Genomic DNA, 20,485 nt, shown 5'->3' on the forward strand with positions numbered 1-20,485 from the left:
TAAGCATCTGACTTCGGCTCGGGTCATGATCTCAGTTTGTGGGTTCAAGCCCCACGTCAGGCTCTGGTGCTGTCAGCTCAGAGCCTGGAGCCTGCTTCAGATTCTGTGTCTCCCTCTCTCTGCCCCTCCCCCACTCATGTTCAGTGTCTCTGTGTCTCTCAAAAATAAATAAACGGTGAAAAAAATAATTTAAAGAACTGACCAATTCACATTCTAATAACGTTTCCTTTAACATAATCATGTTTCTGGTTTCTATAGTTCTATGGCAGTATTTTCTTTCTCAGTGGCTTTTCTAAGCTTAGACAATGTCCCTTGTACATATTAAATACTATTTAAAAAAATCAAAGTACTTTGTCATTGTTTTAGGATACATCTATCATTTTATTATAAAACCATTCTTTTGGCATTAGTTGGTTACAGTGATAGCAAGATACTGTGAGTGTGGCATAGCAGCTCTAATGTAACAACTGCATTCCCTGCTTCCTGAACCAAAATTTAAATTACCTTATATGCATTACATACAAGTTACCCGCACTCATTAATGCTGCAAATTCTGACGCATACCCTGTAGGGAAGAGCTGATGCTAAGGGATTAGAACAAATGTTGATAAGACTACAAAAGTTCCTGAACGGGACTTTGTTTCTTCTCCTTCCCCCACCAAATCACTTTGCTTAAGAAGAATCAAGTTACTAGTCTGAATAGCAGCAGCACCCAAGGAGCATCACACTTAGTTCTTGTTAAAAAGCAATACCTGTGCACGTTTTATACCACAGGCAAAAGGAATGATCACTTTAGTTTTAAACTCCTGCATTAGAGTCTCTTAAAAAAATAAAATCATTCCATCGAGTTCTTCTAGATGGTGTTATTGCTGTACATTTGTTGGCGGGTCACTCTCCGTGCTGTGTTTGCTCTGAAGGGATCTTCCGATGTATCTCCAATATTCCTTTCTTATAGTGTCCTTTTCTTTAGCTAGGATTTCACACAACTGAAAACGAAAAACAAAAATTCTTTAAAGATAATGAAAATCAATCTCTAGAGCAAATGCTTTCAAGCCAATACAGTTAAACTCAGATCATGTTCAAATGACCTACACCACTATAATTATATACTCTGTTCACTAGTGACCTGGGTTTTGCCCTAAACAGCAGAAATAGCCCTGCACTGAACTCCTGAGTGAACACATTGAAAAGGTCATGACTATAGCCACACTGGGTGAATTCTGAGACACCAAGAAGAAAAGCAGAGTCCCCACTGGCTTACCTCTAATGCTTTATTAAGAATGTCCTCCTTGTTGTCACATTGGTTTTCTAGCATGTCTTCATAGATATCCACGAGAAAGGCAATTAGGTAGGGGGAACTGTGACTTGGTTGTAAATCAAGTAACTGATTTAACAGATTGGGATATTTGGAAAGACCACGATCCTGTAAAATTCTAAAAGAAAAATTATCCTCAATTCTGACAAGAACAAAAATAACAGAAAGTTCAAGAGAAAATGACCTCTGTAACATGCACAAGAGGAAACTTATTTTGAATGAAGCTGAAACTAAATGAAATTTTTAAATTATGTGTGAATTTTATCATGGATAATTACAAGTTGAGTACAATTAGTTAAAAACAATAATGAAACTTAAAAAGGATCATTTATTAACTCAAACTGCTACACAATTAAATCAGAAAATAAACACCTTCTTAACATTAAGAAGTGAAGGAAGAAAACAACAGAGATGTTTCTATTTCTTCTTAAGAAGGTTCCTTATTCAGGGGCACCTGGGTGGCTCAGTTGGTTATGCATCCGACTTCGGCTCAGGTCATGATCTTGCGGTTTGTGGGTTCGAGTCCCGTGTTGGGCTCTGTGCTGACAGCTCAGAGCCTAGAGCCTGCTTCAGATTCTGTGTCTCCTTCTATCTATCTCTGATCCTCCCCCACTTATGCTGTCTCTTTCTTGTCTATCAAAAATAAATGTAAATAAAGAAAATTTTTTTAAAGAAGGTTCCTTATTCTTTTAGCTATCCAGATATTATAGGCCCCAACCCTGGACACATCAACAAATGTGACTGGGCTCTGTACTTTATGCTCTTTGGGCCTAGTTTCCAGGGAGACCTCTAAGCTCAATAAGCAGCCTGCTTATGTCAGTGGCCAGGCAAGTGAAATCTTGTCAATTTAAGGAATAAGACTTCTAACAGATCTCTAGAAATGAAAACAGAAATGCTGGCTATCCATCTGTGCAATGTGCTTATAAATAGTTTGCTTTGCCTTTATTACATTCCTGAGCCAAACAGAAACTAGGTGTCTAGGTGTGTATATCCCATTCTTTGACATAAAGACTACAGGACTCAAATACAATTAAAATTGTATTATTGTTTAGTCATGGACTATTCTTTAATTTTTTTTTTTAATGTTTATTTTTTGAGAGAGAGAGCATGAGGAGGGAAAGGGCAGAGAGAGAGGGGAGACAGAGGATCCAAAGCAAGCTCTGAGCTGTCAGCACAGAGCCCAATGTGGGGCTTGGACTCACGAACTGTGGGATCATGACCTGAGCCGAAGTCAGATGCTCAACCGACTGAGCTACCCAGGCTCAATTATTTATCCAGGTATTCTTAGGCACATTATAGAACTATTCTGAACCCTAGTCATGGACTAGTCTAAAAACTATGATGGTATGTGCTTGGGAGGTGAAGAGAAGGATAAAAGGCACTGTTGGGTGTTACTGTCTAACAGTTACACTTCCCTTAGATCCAGAAAAATGGAAAATTCTTTAGTATCCTTTAGAATCTGATTAATGGAACATATTACATGATACATCATATTAGCAGTTGTTTTAATACAAAACAATCCAAAACAACCTCTTACCCTTTCAAATAGTTCCAAGCACTTTCATTATGTGGTACTAGTTTGATCATTTCCAACGTGTACCTAGAAGAAAATAAATACGTGTATAATTTGAAAAGCAGTGCAATAATTAGAAACAGTTTTCTAAGATTGTAGCAGAGCTTGGATATGTGCTTTCATTTATCTTAGTGGGCTGTGACTAGGTCTAGGACTTATATCTACATTAGACAGAATCCCTCAAGTCTGCAGGAATCAATTCATATTTACATAGTTCCTCCCTCCTGGAAGTCTGTACCCAGTTCTAGGAAGGGAAGCCTAACTAATATGAAGGCTCAACTCACAATAGGAAAAGAAACTGATGTGGAAGATTTCCTTTAATATAGGCTTTCCCTTTGAAGAAAATGTCAGCTAAAACAGGTTTTCCTCTTATCAGTAAAGAAATCTTGGGAAGTCTAAGATCTATATATGCCCAACAAATCGTAAGTCATTCAAAAAGAAGAACTACATAATCTCAGGAGCTGTAATAAAAAATAAGACAGCATGGAAATTATATAGACAGAATAAAAATGAGAAACCAACACAAATGTATATTTCTTATATTCTAAAAGATGTGATTATATACCTTATATTCTAACCATGATGTGATTACCAGTCAGAATGGTAATTCTCTTCCCTTTAACCAGGTTATTAAATATAATTCGGATCCAATTACAACAAATTCCAAGAGTTACAGAACTTAGCTTCACTATACACTTGCTCAAATAAGTTACCAAAATTTAGTAATCTTGGTTTTATTGCAATGCCATTAGGATAGCATTTTTTTTTTTCACAGCAAGTACAGGAGTCCCCCTTTATCTGCAGAGGATAGGCTCCCAAACTCTCAGCAGATGCCTGAACCACAAATCCTTTATAAAGTATCAAATCCTTTATACTAGGTTTTTTCCTATACATACATACCTATGATAAGGTTTAGTTTATAGACACCAAGAGATTAACAATAAAACAGAACAATTATATACTCACTGTAATAAAAGTTATATGAATGTGGTCTCACTCAAAATATCTTATGACTGCACTCATCCTTCTTGTGATAATGTAAGATAATAAAACACTACATGATGGGGCACCTGGGTGGCTCAGTCGGTTAAGCGTCCGACTTCAGCTCAGGTCATGATCTCACAGTCTGTGAGTTCGAGCTCCACGTCGGACTCTGTGCTGACAGCTCAGAGCCTCGAGCCTGCTTCAGGTTCTGTGTCTCCCTCTCTCTGCTCCTCCCCCTACTCACACTCTGTCTCTCTCTCAAAAAAAGACATAAAAGAAAAATTTTTTTAAATGCTACATGGTAAGATGAAGGTAAAGGACAGGCATTGTGACAGAGCAGTAGACTATACTACCTAATGTCTCACCATACATATGTCATCAGGAAGATCATGTTTCTGGATCTGATGGCTGACTACAAGTAACTAAAACCATGGAAAGTGAAACCACATGTAAAGGGGGCGGCGAGGGACTATTGTAATAATAAACTCACTCAGCACTATGAAAAGTTTTTTTCCCAACATTTTTACATGACCTAATGTTTCCAGTTATTTTTAAAACCATGTCCCTGCATGTCTTCACTAGTCATTGCAGACTATTAATTTCACTTTGGCAATACCTGAAGGATTTTATTTATATATACATGCACTAAACTATTATCTATTTTAATGGTTAAAACATGGGCTTTGAGGTCAGAAAGCCTAGCTTCTAATAGCCCCATCAATTATTATCCAGGTGCTCTTAGGCACATTATAGAACTATTGTGAACTTCAAGTTCTTCATCAGATATCTCACAGTGTAATTATGAAAATTAAATAAAAATTCCTGCATGTAGTAAATGCTTAATAAATGGTAACTATTATTAATAGTACTAGTAGACTGTGTACTCCTAGAAATATGGCCAGGATATATTAAATAAAAAAGAGCAATGTGTATAATACCATTGCCTATATTGCTGTATTACATGTTTGTAAATATATTTAATAAGGTTTGGAAAGATTCACACTAATTGTAGCTCACTCTAAACAATGGGGTATGAGAAGAGAGAGAATAAGAGATCTTGATATTTTACTTTATGTAATCCAGTACAATTTCCCCCTACAACTAGACTGCATTCCTTTTATAAAAGGAAAAGAACAAATCATCAGGTACACCTATATTCTTTAGAGTTAAAAAATTTAGTTAACACAACTAATTCTAGATAACTACAGCTCTTTAAGCACTTTCTTTTATCTGTATTAATGGTAACACCTTAAATATTGAAAATTTTTAGATTATTTTTTTAAACAATTCTTTAAAGATTTTTTTTTTTTTTTTTTTTTTTTGAGACAGAGCACATGTACAAGTGAGGGAGGAGCAGAGGAAGAGGGAGAGAGAGAATCTTTAAGTAGGCTCCATGCCTGATGCAGGGCTCGATCTCACCATTGTGAGATCATGACCTGGGCCAAAATCAAGAGTCAGATGCTTAACTGACTGAGCCACCCAAGTGCCCCTAAAGATTTTATTTTTAAATAATTACTACACCCACAACCCCGCAATCAAGAGTCACATGCTCTACCTACCGAGCCAACCGGGCAAACCCCCTGGAAATCTCATAGATTCTTGACGGATTATTTCTATTTGGTAATAGAAACCCAGTAACCTACCTTTGAAGGCTATGAGAAGTTCCCACTTTCCACTCTTCATACTCAGTTTTTAAGTATCTTATTACATCTAGCCTAATGAAGTACACTATGATAAATAAGGAATATGAAATTCCTAATTATTAATTGGATTAATTTAAGGAAGAATAACCTGAAGCATTCTACCTTTTGGCAAGAAAGCTACTGAACTCTACAAAAAAGATGACACTTTGCTGTCCTTTAGAGTACTTCTGTCCTAATCCTCACAACAGAGTATCAACTCTAAAAGAAAAAAAAAGTAATATATTAAGGGCTGGATGATGAGTCCGAATTTTCTCTACGCAAGTCCCAGTATTTACATTTAAGAATAATATAATTATTTCAGTAAGTTCACTGTTCAGTAAGTTCATTGATCCCTTAGATCAATACTATTCAACAGAGATGAAAATGTTCTTTATATGTGCTCTCCAATATAGTTAGTAATCATCAGCCACATATGGATCCGGAACCCCTGAGATGTGATTCATACAACTGAGGAACTGAATTATGTGATTTTAATTAATTTGAATTTAAGCAGCCATATGTGGCTAGTGACTACCATATTGGACAGTGCAGCTTTGGAGAACAGAACAGTAAAAAGAAGGTGTAAGATGTTTTTGAGGGATATGTGGCTGCTCCAGAAAGACGCCTGAAACAGAGAGTTAATGCAGGACACTTAATTATAAACCTTTCTTTTTTTTTAATTTAAATCACCAGAACCTTATATAGAACACATAATAGAAAAGCCAGCTGCCCTGATCCAAAGAGAAGTAATAGCAAAGGAGATATAAGCAGATGGTCATAAAAATCAGCTCTTCCCAGGAGCTGTTAAAACAACTTTTACCTTTTTTTTCTTTTCTTTTTTTAAAGTGAACTCTAGGCTAACGTGGGGCTTGAACTCACAACCCTGAGAGCAAGAGTCACATGCTCTGGGCCCCTGGGTGGCTAGGTCAGTTGAGGATCCAATTTCAGCTCAGGTCATGATCTTGCAGTTCCTGAGTTCGGACCCCACATCAGGCTTGCTGCTCTTAGTGCAGAGCCTGCTTGGGATCCTCTGTCTCCCTCTCCCTCCATCTCTCCTCTGCTTGTGCTCTCTCAAAAATAAATAAACATTAAAAAAACAAGAGTCACATGCTCTACTAATTGATCCAGCCAGGTGCCCCTAAAACAACTTTTATAATTAAAATGGTAAGTATGTTCTCATCAGGCTATAAAAACAATAAATATATTCAAATTTAAAACAGACATTAAGGGGGCGCCTGGGTGGCGCAGTCGGTAAGCGTCCGACTTCAGCCAGGTCACGATCTCGCGGTCCGTGAGTTCGAGCCCCGCGTCGGGCTCTGGGCTGATGGCTCAGAGCCTGGAGCCTGTTTCCCTCTCTCTCTGCCCTTCCCCCGTTCATGCTCTGTCTCTCTCTGTCCCAAAAATAAATAAACGTTGGAAAAACAAACAAACAAACAAAAAAAAAACCAGACATTAAGACAAAATAGACAAAGTCAGAAAAGAGGTGGCTATTAATGTTTATGGATATTAATATTCATGCCAATTCATAAATTCTCTTTTAACAGCTTTTTGTATGCTAAAGCAGTAGTTGTCAACTGCAGATGGTTTTGCCCCACAAGGGACATTTGGCAACGTCTGCGGACATTTCTGTCACAGCTTGGGGCAGGGGTTTTCTACTGATATAATAGGGCATAGTGCCTGGGTGGCTCAGTCGGTTGAGCATCTGACTTCAGTTCAGGTCATGATCTTGCTGTTCATGAGTTCGAGCCCCACATTGGGCTCTGCGCTGACAGCTCAGAGCCTGGAGCCAGCTTCAGATTCTGTGTTTCCCTCTCTCTCTCTCTCTCTCTCTCTCAAAAATAAACAAACATTGAAAAAAAAAAAGGCATAAAGGCCAGGAATGCTATAAAAACCCTACAACATACAGGACAGCTCCCTACAACAAAGACTTATCCTGCTCTAAACTCTGCACAGTAGAGTAACATGGCCTATAGGGACTATTATCTAAAGGTCACCAGAATTTAATAAAATACATTTTTTTTTTTTTACATTGCAATATTGGTTTCAGAAGTAGAATTCAGTGACTCATCACTTACACATAATACCCAGTGCTCATCACAAGTGCCTTCCTTAATACCCAACACCCATCTAGCCCATCTCCTACCTCCCTCCCTCCATCAACCCTCAGTGTGTTCTATATCATTAAGAGTCTCTGAGATCGTTTTAAAGTAAAGCTTCCTAGACACTATGAAATCTGACTTCTTCTCAATCTCTAATAGTTAACGATATTTCAAGAAAATGTAAGACACTACAAAGTAGATGTATACTAGAGTATCTGTAAATTTGTCATTATAGACTTCATCCATGTATTCTGTCCTACTAGTTCCATGAGGGCAGGATCAGGAGCAGTCTTTTTTTATTTTAATTTTTTTTCAATGTTTATATTTTTAGAGAGACAGAGAGACAGAGCACAAGCTAGGGAGGAACAGAGAGGGAGACACAGAATCCAAAGCAGGCTCCAGGCTTTGAGCTGTCAGCATAGAGCCTGATGTGGGGCTTGAACCCATGATCTGTGAGATCATGACCTGGGCCGAAGTCGGACGCTTAACCAACTGAGCCACCCAGGTGCCCGACGAGCAGTCTTGATCTTTGCTGTAACCCCAATGCTTGAGACCTGACAGGTACACAAATGTTCTTTTAATGAGTGAACAAGTGAAGATTACTAACTGGACTTCTCTCTCCAATATAGCACGATCATTGTAGCCAGTGGTGTTAGAAATTACGAAGTATCTTTGGTTCCAGACAGAGTTATTTCTCACATCCTCTTTGAGAAGTTGGTCTACATACTGCAGTTCATTATCCCAAAGTTTAAATTCCTAAGAGAAAATACAGAATATCCAATTAGAAATGTCCCATTATTTTTTAAGATTTTATTTTCAAGTTATCTCCACACTCAAAGTGGGGCTCGAACTCACAATCCCAAGATCAAGAGTCACATGCTCTACCGACTGAGCCAGCCAGGCACCCCTAGAAATGTCCCATTATTAATAAAAAATAAAATTTCAGCAGAGCTAGAACTGAAGATGTGGGTGGGACTCATCACATAGTTGGAGGAAAGTGCTAGTTGCAGGTCAAGGAAATGAAGGGGGGAAAGAAAAGTCATCAAAGACAAGGGAACGGTCACAAGGAAGGAAAGAAATTTTAGGAAGACAAAGCAAAGTGTCCTGTAATTCAGTACCATCTTCTTGAGAACAATTTAGATACCAAGAGGCATGTTTATACTATTTAAATAGACCCAAGAATTACTCTAAAGGACTAAATCACAGGCAAAAAAAAGGCATTATGTAACTAAATGCTTATGCATTGTTTAAGGTGAAAATTTAGAGGGAAAAAACCCAAACTCAGTAATAATAAAATGATAAACTATAGTAAAGTGTATTAATTTGGTGGATTTGATATGAATATATAATATTAAGTAAAAGGAAATATTAAAAATGCTTATATATGATAAAACTACATTAAAATACATGTGGAGAAATATACAAAACTGGATTTAGATATAAACTTTTACATTATGGAGCTGTTTTAGTAAAAAAAAGATCATAGGGAGAAGAGAAACAATAAAGATAATTAAGAAAAGAAATGAAATGGTCAAAATTTACAAATGTGGCAAAAATTGGGGATAATTATGAAAAAAGCCAATGGAGTTATACTTCTTTTTTGATACTGGCAAAAAGGTAGAATTTCATAAAAAATAAAAATACCAAAAATCTTTAGAAAATTTATCCCTTTAAACAAATTTAGAAAAGTTTAAATTTTTAAGTAAAAAAAAGAATTTTGTGAAATCCTCTTGGTATAATGAATAGTGCACAAAGTAGCAATCACTGGAAAAAATTCATAGGAAACAACACTAGAATTGTTTGACAGAATAAATAAAATGCCCAGAGTGGGAGTTTTAACTATTCTCTACTATTCAGGATTTAGCATAAAATTTTAACAAGTGGGCAGAAATAAAATACTATTATTGTAACATCATATTCCAAACTGTATGTATGCAAAACCCCCAGTAGGTACAATGCCCTTGTTAATTAAAATAATACAGTTATATTAAAAAATTACAACTACATTTTCTATTCAACTTGCTAGCAAATATAAAATGGGATGCAAATTCAATCTAAAAAATACAAAAATTACTATTACTCTTCTTTAATATGAAGCTACTTACCAACATATCTTGAAAGGTTATAAAATTAATCAACATGAAGGATGTCAGGTTTTTAATTAAGTATCTTAATAATTCTTAGTCATTGTAATTGTGGGTAATGATCTATATGTGTGTTTCAGTTCAGGAGTATACTTACATTCAACAGTAATTTTAATTATTTAATTCAGGTAAAACATAATCTGAAAAACACTGTAACAAGAAAGGCAATACCTGAATAACCCACTGTCGATGTTGCCAGGCATGATAATTCTTCGCATCCTGATTAAGAATATCAGCAATAAACTCTAGCTCCTGAGATGGATCTTTTAGCCATTCCACTAATACTCGCCTATGATGCCTAAGGCCGGGAAAAGAAAGAGGTTTTGTGTTAACGTATCCAAGAACTAAGGTATCAACTGCACGTATTGTATTAAGGCGATGTGGAGGGACACTCAAAAAAACAGAAATTCACCTTTAATTCTCAAGATTCTACTGGAGAGAAAAGGTAACACAGAAGAAACACTAAGAGGGAAAAGTTCCAGAACAGTAAGTAAGAGCTGAAGAAACAAAACAGTAATTTGTGTGTAAAATGAAATAAAATACTCAGGGTTTAAAGAATGTTTATTTAAAGCTAAATCTGGAAGTCCAGTAATCTTCTGACAACCACAAAATCCTGTCTAAGAATTCTGAAACATTCCCAGATGGCATAATGAGACTACAGGAAATGTGATACTACTTAATCCAGTATAGAAGATCCTCTGGTTATAAACAGGCTCTCAGTTTTTCTGAAGTCCACAGCATCACCATACAAGCAACTGCTCATTCCACTAGTTCATGGGCAGAACTGAATTCACTTCTACTCTGGCAATTAGCTATGACAAGCTGCCAAGTTTGTCAAGAGTTGTTTCTGTACTAGAAAAATGCTTAGGTTTTCTGTTGGAGTCTATTTTTTAAATTTTTTTAGCTAAAATATTTATAAAAATTTATTAGTAAAAATGTTCTAAAAGTCACTGTGGTGATGGTTGTACATATTTGTAACTATACTAAAACCACTGAACTGTACACATTTTTTTTTTTTAAGTTTATTTTTGAGGGGGGGATGGCAGAGAAAGAGAGGAAGGGAGGGAGGGAGAGAGGGAGAATTCTAAACTGACTCCACACTGTCAGCGCAGAGCTGGATGTGGGGCTCAAACTCATGAACCATGAGATCATGACCTGGGCCCAAACCAAGAGTCCAACACTTAATAAACTTAAATAAACAAACAAACAAACTTAAATAAATAAACAAACTTAAAGAAATAAATAGGGGCTCCTGGATGGCTCATTCAGTTAAGTTTATTTATTCTGAGAGAGACATAGAGAGCACAAGCGGGGAAGGGCAGAGAGAGAGGGATCTGAATTGGGTTCTGTGCTAACAGCAGAGAGCCCGATGCCGGGCCTGAACTCACAAACCATGAGATCATGACCTGAGCTGAAGTCAGATGCTTGACGGACTGAGCCACCCAGATTCCCTGAACTGTACACTTTAAGTAGGTAAACAGTAGGGGTACCTGGCTGGCTCACTTCGTAAAGCATGAGACTCCTGATCTTGGGGTCATGAGTCTGGCATTGGGTGTAGAACTTACTTAAAAATAAATAAACAAACAAACAAACAAATAAATAAATTGGTAAATAGTGTAATATGTGAGTTATATCTCAACAAAGCTGCTTTTTAAAAAAATCCATTAGTATTCAATATACTAAAAGTGAGTAGGGGGGCACCTGGGTGGCTCAGCTGGTTAAGGGTGGGACTCTTGATTTCAGCTCAGGCCATGATCCCAGGGTCTGGGATTGAGTCCCCATATCCAGCTCCGTTCTGAGTGTGAAGCCTGCTTGGGATTCTCTCTTTCCTTCTATCCCTCTCCCCTGCTTGCATTCTCTCTCTCTAAAAAACTAAATAAAAATATAAAAGTGAGTAGGAGTGACAGGGAAAAGGAAAAAGATTTAATGCTTAATAAATGACTTATTTGCATGCATGGAAAATTTAAAATCTCATCTTATAGGGGTGCCTAGGTGACTCAGTAGGCTGAGCATCTGAATCAATTAGGCTCAAGTTATGATCTCACAGTTCATGGTCTGAACCTCGCATCCAGCTCTGTACTGGCAGTGTCGAGCCTGCTTGGGATTTTTCTTTCTCTGTCCCTCCCCAACTCACACTCTCTCCCTCTCTCAAAATAAACATTTTAAAAAAATAATTTAAAAAAATAAATAAAAATTCATCTTACAGAATATCAAGAAGGCAAGATACTACCCAAGAGGAAAATTCAAGAGGTAAAGGCTTTTAAATTTATTTCAGAAAAATTCCAATACAGTGAACACTAGTAATTTATTTTTCTAGATTCCTACTATTTTGTAATTTAGGAAAAACTTAAGAATTAGGTCCTGGGGTGCCTGGGTGGCTCAGCTGGTTAAGCATTTGACTTTGGCTCAAGTCATGATCTTGCAGTTTGTGAGTTCAAGCCCCGCATCAAAATTCCAGAGCCTGCTTTGGATTCTCTCTCTCTCTGCCCTTCCCCTGCTCGCACTCTCTCTCTCTCAAAAATAAATAAATAAACCTTAAACAAAAAAAAAGAAAGAAATCCTTCCGCATGAAAGTTGAACTTTCACCACTACCTCCTCCTCCATCTTCACAATAACAGCAACCACAGGGGCTTTAATTCAAGGGGTGCTCAGTATACGATGGGTACTGTTCAAACTCTATTTCTTTCCTATTTGCTCTCTGTCCTCCTGCTCCAAAATGCCTCTCTTTTTTCTCATTGTATTCTATTCCCCTCGCCCATAATAATCCCTATGGTTTTGTCCATGCTAACTTAGGGCTCAGTTTCTACAACAAATATACTCTGTAAAACACTGTGGTTTTCACACTGCACTGTGAAATAACTGGCTGTATTATTTGCTTTCCTTGTTAAACTGTGTGGTTCACCTTTGTATCCCCAGCATCAATATAAATTTTTTGAATACATAAACGAATGAAAGATCAAAATACCAGTCAAGTCATTTTATAACACACAGGATAGAAAACATTTTTTCAGATTCTTCACTCAAAAATTTTCTAGCAGTATTATATGCTAATGTCAAAAATTTAAATAATAATAGCATTACACACACTTGAGTGTTAACTAAATGTTAGGTACCACTTTAAGCACTAAACATAAAATTATCTCATTTAATTCTCTTAAAAACCCTATGAGACAGGTAATATTAGCTCCAATGCAAAGTACTTAAATTATAAAGAAATAAATTCCCTATAATCTCATCACTGGGAAGGTAATATTAGCATAGTGACATGTTTCCTTCCTATTTTCATCTTACCAAACTTGGTAGTTTTTGGGCTGTTCCTCAATTATTGCAGTGATATAGTTCATTTCCTCGTGTAGATCCTTTTGAAGTGACTTTAAGAGAACTCTCCGAAAATGCCTGTAGCAAACATTAAGCATTGTTTCATTACTCCACATAAACTGACTAGCCACAGGATCAGATAAAGCTTTAACAATACAGTTAGACACGCTTCTTTTTTTGGTAGGTATTCCATATAACCAATAATTTAGCAATGGAACTGCATGGGGTTGTCCCAACTCCTACAACTATCTGGTGGTTGGAAGAATCAGCATTTTGAACTAAAACTGGTGAGAGGCAACAAATGATTTTTTTCAGTTAACTAATGATTATTTTCAGTTAACACTGGTTACCACTCTTCTATTGCAGGCAAATCAAAGACATCTCTTTACCTATAATATTTCCCTACATGATACAGCTTATTTGTTTAGATATATTATTCATATAATTAATTCCATTGCAAACATCAGCATATATTGTATTTTTAGAGCCACCACAAATATCCTACTTATAAATGAAACACGTTTCTCTTTAATTTCTTTTTTTTTTTTTTTTAATTTCTTCATAGGTAGAATCAAATCATTAAAAAAAAAAAAACTTTTCTCTAAAGACATGATTATTAGTTCTGGTCTATTTTTAATTCAAAATTTCCAACTCAATATATACTAAAAGAAAAACAGCTGCTTTGAAAGTTATCTTTTAAAATGAAATGCTAAATAGGACTATAACAGTATTTCTCTATTATTATTAAAGAAAATTAGGCTTCATAAAGCATGGACATAAGCATCTTGGTTTACATGGGTAAAGTTATCAGATGTACTGCCTTTTAAAAAAACAGCAAATAAACTTAGGAGATTTTTACATGCATTCTAAGTTACTTTGTCTTATGTACAGTCAGGAATTTCTTAAAAGATAAGAAAGTGCATATTAGACACGATTCATTCCAAAATGATGGAATATCATACTAAGAATCCCAGTGAACATGGTAGATTAAGTAAATAAGTTTATCCTCCTACCCTAATAAAACCCCATAAAATGATAGTAAAGGAATGAAAACAGTATAAATCCACAGGACAAAGAGAATTAGGGACAAGGGGATACCACAGCAATTGGGAAAGGTCAGAATTATGGAAAATGGTAAGCTGACAGGTAAATTTTAACTGACTTTGAAAAACAGAAAGTGCTAAAAACCTAACTGTCAACAGAGGGAAAAAGGTTTAGAAATCAGAGGTGTCAGGTATTCCCAAAACCAGGAATCAAGGATGGGGCTGGAAACAGTATAAAATCTGGAAATAGCCCTTAACAGCCAAGACCCCTCCCCCAACCTTGAGCACAGAAGTGACAACATCTACTAAGTTGGTATGAGATAAACAAAAAAAAATATGTATATGTCTCTGCCCCTGGTTCCTGGCACAGAGTTCCTGAACATTTAAAAATTCCTAAGTGATAAGTGTACTAGAAGCATCCTATTGAGGCAACTCTGGGTGGGGTGCTTAGGTGGCTCCTAGTCACCAGGAAGACCAAACCTTGGAATTATCAGCCCCACCTCCCACTGTCTGGATAGAGTAGAAGGGCTAGAAATAGAGTTAAATGACCATGCTTAAATGAGGGAACCTCTACAAAATCCCAATACTAGGGGGTTTGAAGAGCTTCTAGGTGGGTGAACACATTCATGTTCTAGGAAGGACATACCCTCCACAAGGACAAAAGATCCTCAGCTTGGGACCCTCCCAGACCTTGCCCTATATATCTGTTCATCTGGCTGTTCATCTGTATCTTTTATCACATCCTTTAATAAACTGTTAAACATAAGTAACTGTTTTCCTGAGTTCTATGAGCCACTGTAGCAAATTAACTGAACCCTAAGAAGGGGTCATGGGAACCTCTGATTTATAGCCCATCAGTTAGAAGCACAGGTGACAAATGGACTTGCACTAAGTATCTGAAATAGGGGGCAGTCTTGTGGGACTGAGCCCTTAAACCTGGGGGATCTGATGCTATCTGAGTCTCAGGTATGTACACAATATCAGGTAGACAATGTCAGAACTGAGTTAAATTGTAGGATACACAACTGGTATCAGAGAAAATTGCTTGATAGGGGAAACACCCATAGCCATTGTTGACTAGAAATGTCAGAAGTGAAGGGTTTTGTGTGAATGTAAAGGAGACACACAGGAGAAGAAACCATGTTTTGTTTCGTTTTTTTAAACCTGGCAAGACATAAGTCGCTTTATTCTCTGGAAAAATCTGAAGCAGAAAGGAATAACAGACACAGAGGAATATAGGGTGAGGAAAAGGAATACAGGGTGAAACAAGGAAACGTAAAATGTTGATATACTAAACATCTGAGAACCCCCACCCAACCCATCTTCCCCTGCCTGACCCCCAGAACTGTGGCAGCCAAACACATACTCCTGAGGCAATAACCAGACGACTCTTCTCTGGAGGAACAAAGTAGCCACAAGAAAAGATGGAGAACTGCTGACATGTAAAGATTTCACACAAAACAGCCACATCTCCACTCACTAACCTCACAGTGAAGCCCGCCCGTCGACAAGTCCTGCCACACACAGAGCTTCCAATCAGGATTTGTCCTGCCTCCATTATAAGTTTGAAAGGAGAGTCAAGGATTTGAAAAAAATATTTACATGAAAGAAAGAGACCAAAACAAACACAAAAAAATGAAAATACGTCACACATCAATGAAAAGATAAGATGCTATTAAAAAAAATTCAGAGAACAAAAAAGAGCTTTTGGATATTAAGAAATTTTTGAGCACAGACACAGTCAGAAGATAATGTTGAAGAAATATCACAAATGTAAATGAAAAGACAAAGAAATGAAAATAAGAAAAAGCAATAAAAAAGATACCACATGTGACTTAAAAAAACATTCCAGAAAGAGAAAACAGAGGAAAGAGAGAAGGAATTATCAAACGAACATAAAAAAAAAATTCCCTGGACCTACTAAAAAGGTTTAAATGTGAAGTAATGAGTCTTCTCAATAGAGGCTAAAGGAAATAGAAAAACATCTTTAAAATTCTGAAGGAAAATATTTCTAATCTAGAATTCTACCAATAAAATCGAGAAGAGCCTCTATTAAGACACTTTTCAATGTACAAAATCTCAAAAATGTTTTTCCACACATCCTTTTACAAGTTCTATTCAAGAATGTGGTCAGTAAAATGAGAGTAAATCAATAAAGAGAAAGAGGGTCAGGTCTGGAAATGGGATCATGAACGCAAGAAAGAGCTGAAGACTAGATGTACAGTGCCCAAACTAGATGTACAGGTGAAGAAGCAAAAAAGGAGCTGAAGGATTACCTGTGGTGTTCAGCAGAAATGACACATTTTATACATATCAGAGCACATGGGAGACAAATTACTTACTGGCACAAAGAAAATGAAACTAAACAAAAAAAAGCAATCTGTTAAAAGGAATACTCTGAAATACTATAAAATGTGGGTCAGCATATTTAGAATATACAGGTTAGCTTAAGAAAAAACAGCCAAGAGCTCTTGCCTCTGGGGAGTGGGACCCTGGTAGTGAGAAGGAAGGGGGCAGAGGATGTCAATTTTTCATTCAGTCTCTGACTTTTAAACTCATAGCATGAATTATTATTTTGATAACAACTGAAGTTTAGTTAAGGAAAAAAAAGAGCCATCTGAACTAAAACATGAGACATTTACGTGGGAAATATTAATGATGAGTTTTACTTACCACACTGTATAATTTGCTGCATTTAACTCAATAGCATCTCTGGTTAGTTTAAAAGCTCGTTCACTTCTTTCATCACGCTGCAGAACAGCCCGGAAATAATCATAAACATCTCTAACTGGGGAGAGAGCACACCGTTGCATTAGGACTATCTTTCTTGTTTAAACTTAGCACTATAATACAAAATGCTGTTCTATCTTATGAGGAAAGATACTGCATGTGTATCATTTATAACAATAAACAAAAGAAAGTCAAATGACTATGTGAATGCCACCTTGAGAATGCTTTAGTGTCACAGCCATAATATATGTGTAACTGTGCCTCCTGCTCGTGTGTATGTACAGGGGTTAATGCCAGACTCCAAATCTCCAAAAGACCTAATGCATTGAAGTAAAATTAAAGCGCATATATTCAAATATATTCAGTTACTACTTTTCTCACATTTTGTCAGTTTTATAAGTGAAAAAAGCAATGTACATGATAGTAGAAAATTCAAACAGTATAAAAAAGTTCACACTAAATTTGACTAAATTCCCAGTCCTTCTCCACAGAAGCAACCACTGTTAACTGATTCTACTGTAGCCTTCCAAATACATTCTATGGATATACAAATATATATTCTAAATCCATCCTCCCATTTTTTAATACAAATGATCACAGTGGGGAACATGGCTAGCTCTCTTGATCTTGGGGTTGTAGTTCAAGCCCAATGTTGGGTACAGAGATTACTTGAAAATAAAATCTTAAAAAAAATAAAAAAATAAATGAGATCACATCACACTCTATGTTCTGGGCCTTGCTTTTTTCATTCACACATTATTAAAGGTAGTGTAAAATTTACATACTCATTGAATCAATTGGAACTATTGTTCCAGTTCTAGGAAGTTTTCTTACAAATATACTCCCATACACACCCAAAGCATCCAAGGAAATTTTACTGGAGTATTTGATTACATACATAAGAAAAATTTAAAAGGCTGGTCTGATGGTAATAGGTTAATGAGAACTTACTAAAGTTGGTATATAACCACCCACTGATAAATCTGACTGGCTTCAAAAAAAAAAAGGCAATGAAAATTGGAAACAAATAATCTTTCCATTAGTAAACAATGGGCTAAGTCCATTATGGCACAATCATACAACGACATACTATGCAGTCATTAGTAATGAGGCTGCTCTGGTACATACACGTACGGAATAACTGCTATGACTATTAGGTGAAAACAGAAGAAATGGAGCAGCATGCTACTCATTTAGTTAAAAATATATGCTTATTTATGAATACACTGAGGAACAGAGATGGGAAGACATAATATTCCATTACAAAGTTCACCATATGTTGGGGCGCCTGGGTGGCTCAGTCGGTTGGGCGTCCGACTTCGGCTCGGGTCATGATCTCGCGGTCCGTGAGTTCGAGCCCCGCGTCGGGCTCTGTGCTGACAGCTCAGAGCCTGGAGCCCGTTTCAGATTCTGTGTCTCCCTCTCTCTCTGACCCTCCCCCATTCATGCTCTGTCTCTCTCTGTCTCAAAAATAAATGAACATTAAAAAAAAACATTAAAAAAAAAAAAACAAAGTTCACCATATGCTGCAGAGCATTTCACTGTATGGTACTCAAATTCTATTTAACTCATCCCCTATCAATGAATATCTCATTCTTTTGCTGTCCTGAGTACCACTGTATGCTTTTGTGTGCATGTGCAAATTCAGCACATCTGTTAAGATAAATTCCTACAAGTAGAATTACTGCATCAAGGTGATGTGCACTGTTGATGCTCACAGGTATTGCAAAATTAAGCTCTAAAAAAGATCTGATCAATATATATATATTCCCTCCAAGAATGTATGAATAGCCTATTTTTTTCCATATCCTCACGAATATATTAAAACTTCTCATCTTCGCCAATCTCTTAACTGAAGAAACTTAGACTTTGACAAATATTAACCTGATGTATTCCCATTTTCCACAAGAGAAACTGAGGCTCAGAGAGATCAACAAGTTCACAATGGGTCAGTGTATCTTGCAGACAGAAGTTAAACCCAAATCTAGACTGATGCCAAAGGCCATGCCACTAATCAAAATGAACTAGTAGATACTGCAGCTGAAATGCCCTCATAACATAGTTTGTGCTATGGCACATAATAGATGATAGCCCAACACACGTTATTAAAAAAAAAAATGTGGTAAACACTCTTAAATACTTTTTTCCACAATTAAAAACGTATGTGGACATGCTATGCTATTTTTCTTAATACTGTATAATTTTCCAGCTACTGGTAATTCAAAAACTTTTAACAGATTATGTATAAAAACCATATCTATATATCCTAGTTTGCCTAACCAGTCTGTTAATATTGGCAATGTGGATCATTTACAATTTTGTTTTATAAAAATCACTGTTTTAAGCTTCCAATGACTTTTCACTAAAAATTTTTTTAAGTTACATATATAATGCATACGTGCACATACTGTTTCCTTAGACTAAAGCCCCCAAAGTGAAATTATCAGAGAAGAACATGAACAATTACAGATCTGGGGCACCTAGGTGGCTCAGTCAGTTAAGCATCTGACTTCATTCAGCTCAGGTCATGATCTCACAGTCTGTGAGTTCAAGACCCACGTCAGGCTCTGTGCTGACAGCTCAGAGCCTGGAGCCTGCTTCGGATTCTGTCTCTCCCTCTCTCTGCCCCTCCCCTGCTCAGACTCTATTTCTCAAAAATAAAAAAATAGGGGTGCCTGGGTGGCTCAGTCAGTTAAGTGTCCGACTTCGGCTCAGGTCATGATCCTGGGGTTTGTGGGTTCAAGCCTCCGTGTCGGACTCTGTGCTGACAGCTCAGAGCCTGGAGCATGCTTCAGATTCTTTGTCTCCCTCTCTCTTTTGGCTCCTTCCCCACTCGTGCTCTGTCTCACTCTCTCTCTCAAAAATAAATAAACTTAAAAAAATTTTTTTTAAAATAATAAACATTTAAATATATATTAAACAATTACAATACACATATATATATTAAATACATACTATATATGTATATTAAACAATTACAGCTCTTTACAAATTCTGAGACATGGGGTGCCTGGGTGGCTGTGTTGGTTAAGCATCCGACTCTTGGTTTCGGCTCAGGTCAGATCTCACAGTTCACAAGGGTTCAAGTGCTGCATCGGGCTCTGCACTGGCGGTTGGTGTGGACCCTGCTTGGGATTCTCTCTCTTCTTCTTCTCTCTGCCTCTCCCCTGATTGTGCTCTCTCTCTCAAAATAAATAAATATTGAAAAAAAAAATTCTGAGACATAAAAAGGTTACCTACTTCTAAACACTATCCTTTTTTTTTTTTTTAATCTTTTTTTTTTTAACGTTTATTTATTTTTGAGACAGAGAGAGACAGAGCATGAACAGGGGAGGGGCAGAGAGAGAGGGAGACACAGAATCTGAAACAGGCTCCAGGCTCTGAGCTGTCAGCACAGAGCCCAACGCGGGGCTCAAACCCACAGACCACGAGACCATGACCTGAGCTGAAGGCAGATGCTTAACTGACTGAGCCACCTAGGCGCCCCTAAACACTATCCTTAAAAAGTTGAATTTAAATCATACCAGAATAAAATTTAGAAACATAAGTGGCAAATAACTATGAAATATTATGCACTAAGAACCAAGCTCCCAAATA

At 36.9% G+C, this 20,485-nt stretch overlaps 1 protein-coding gene across 1 annotated transcript in view; it reads right to left on the reverse strand.

Moving 5' to 3' along the window:
* Window positions 1-350: 350 nt before the first annotated feature.
* The window catches only part of FNTA (farnesyltransferase, CAAX box, alpha), a 30,182-nt gene continuing 10,047 nt past the window's right edge, over window positions 351-20,485 (reverse strand). Inside the window, exons 3-9 of the mRNA XM_027071627.2 lie at window positions 16,832-16,946; window positions 13,089-13,193; window positions 9,969-10,095; window positions 8,261-8,409; window positions 2,853-2,915; window positions 1,262-1,433; window positions 351-986 (exon numbers count right to left, since the gene is read on the reverse strand). Of these exons, the coding sequence (XP_026927428.1) occupies window positions 864-986; window positions 1,262-1,433; window positions 2,853-2,915; window positions 8,261-8,409; window positions 9,969-10,095; window positions 13,089-13,193; window positions 16,832-16,946 (854 nt within the window). The 3' untranslated portion in view covers window positions 351-863. The remainder of the gene's footprint in view (window positions 987-1,261; window positions 1,434-2,852; window positions 2,916-8,260; window positions 8,410-9,968; window positions 10,096-13,088; window positions 13,194-16,831; window positions 16,947-20,485) is intronic.

The sequence above is a fragment of the Acinonyx jubatus genome, chromosome B1, assembly GCF_027475565.1.
Source record: "Acinonyx jubatus isolate Ajub_Pintada_27869175 chromosome B1, VMU_Ajub_asm_v1.0, whole genome shotgun sequence".
NCBI lineage: Eukaryota > Metazoa > Chordata > Mammalia > Carnivora > Felidae > Acinonyx > Acinonyx jubatus.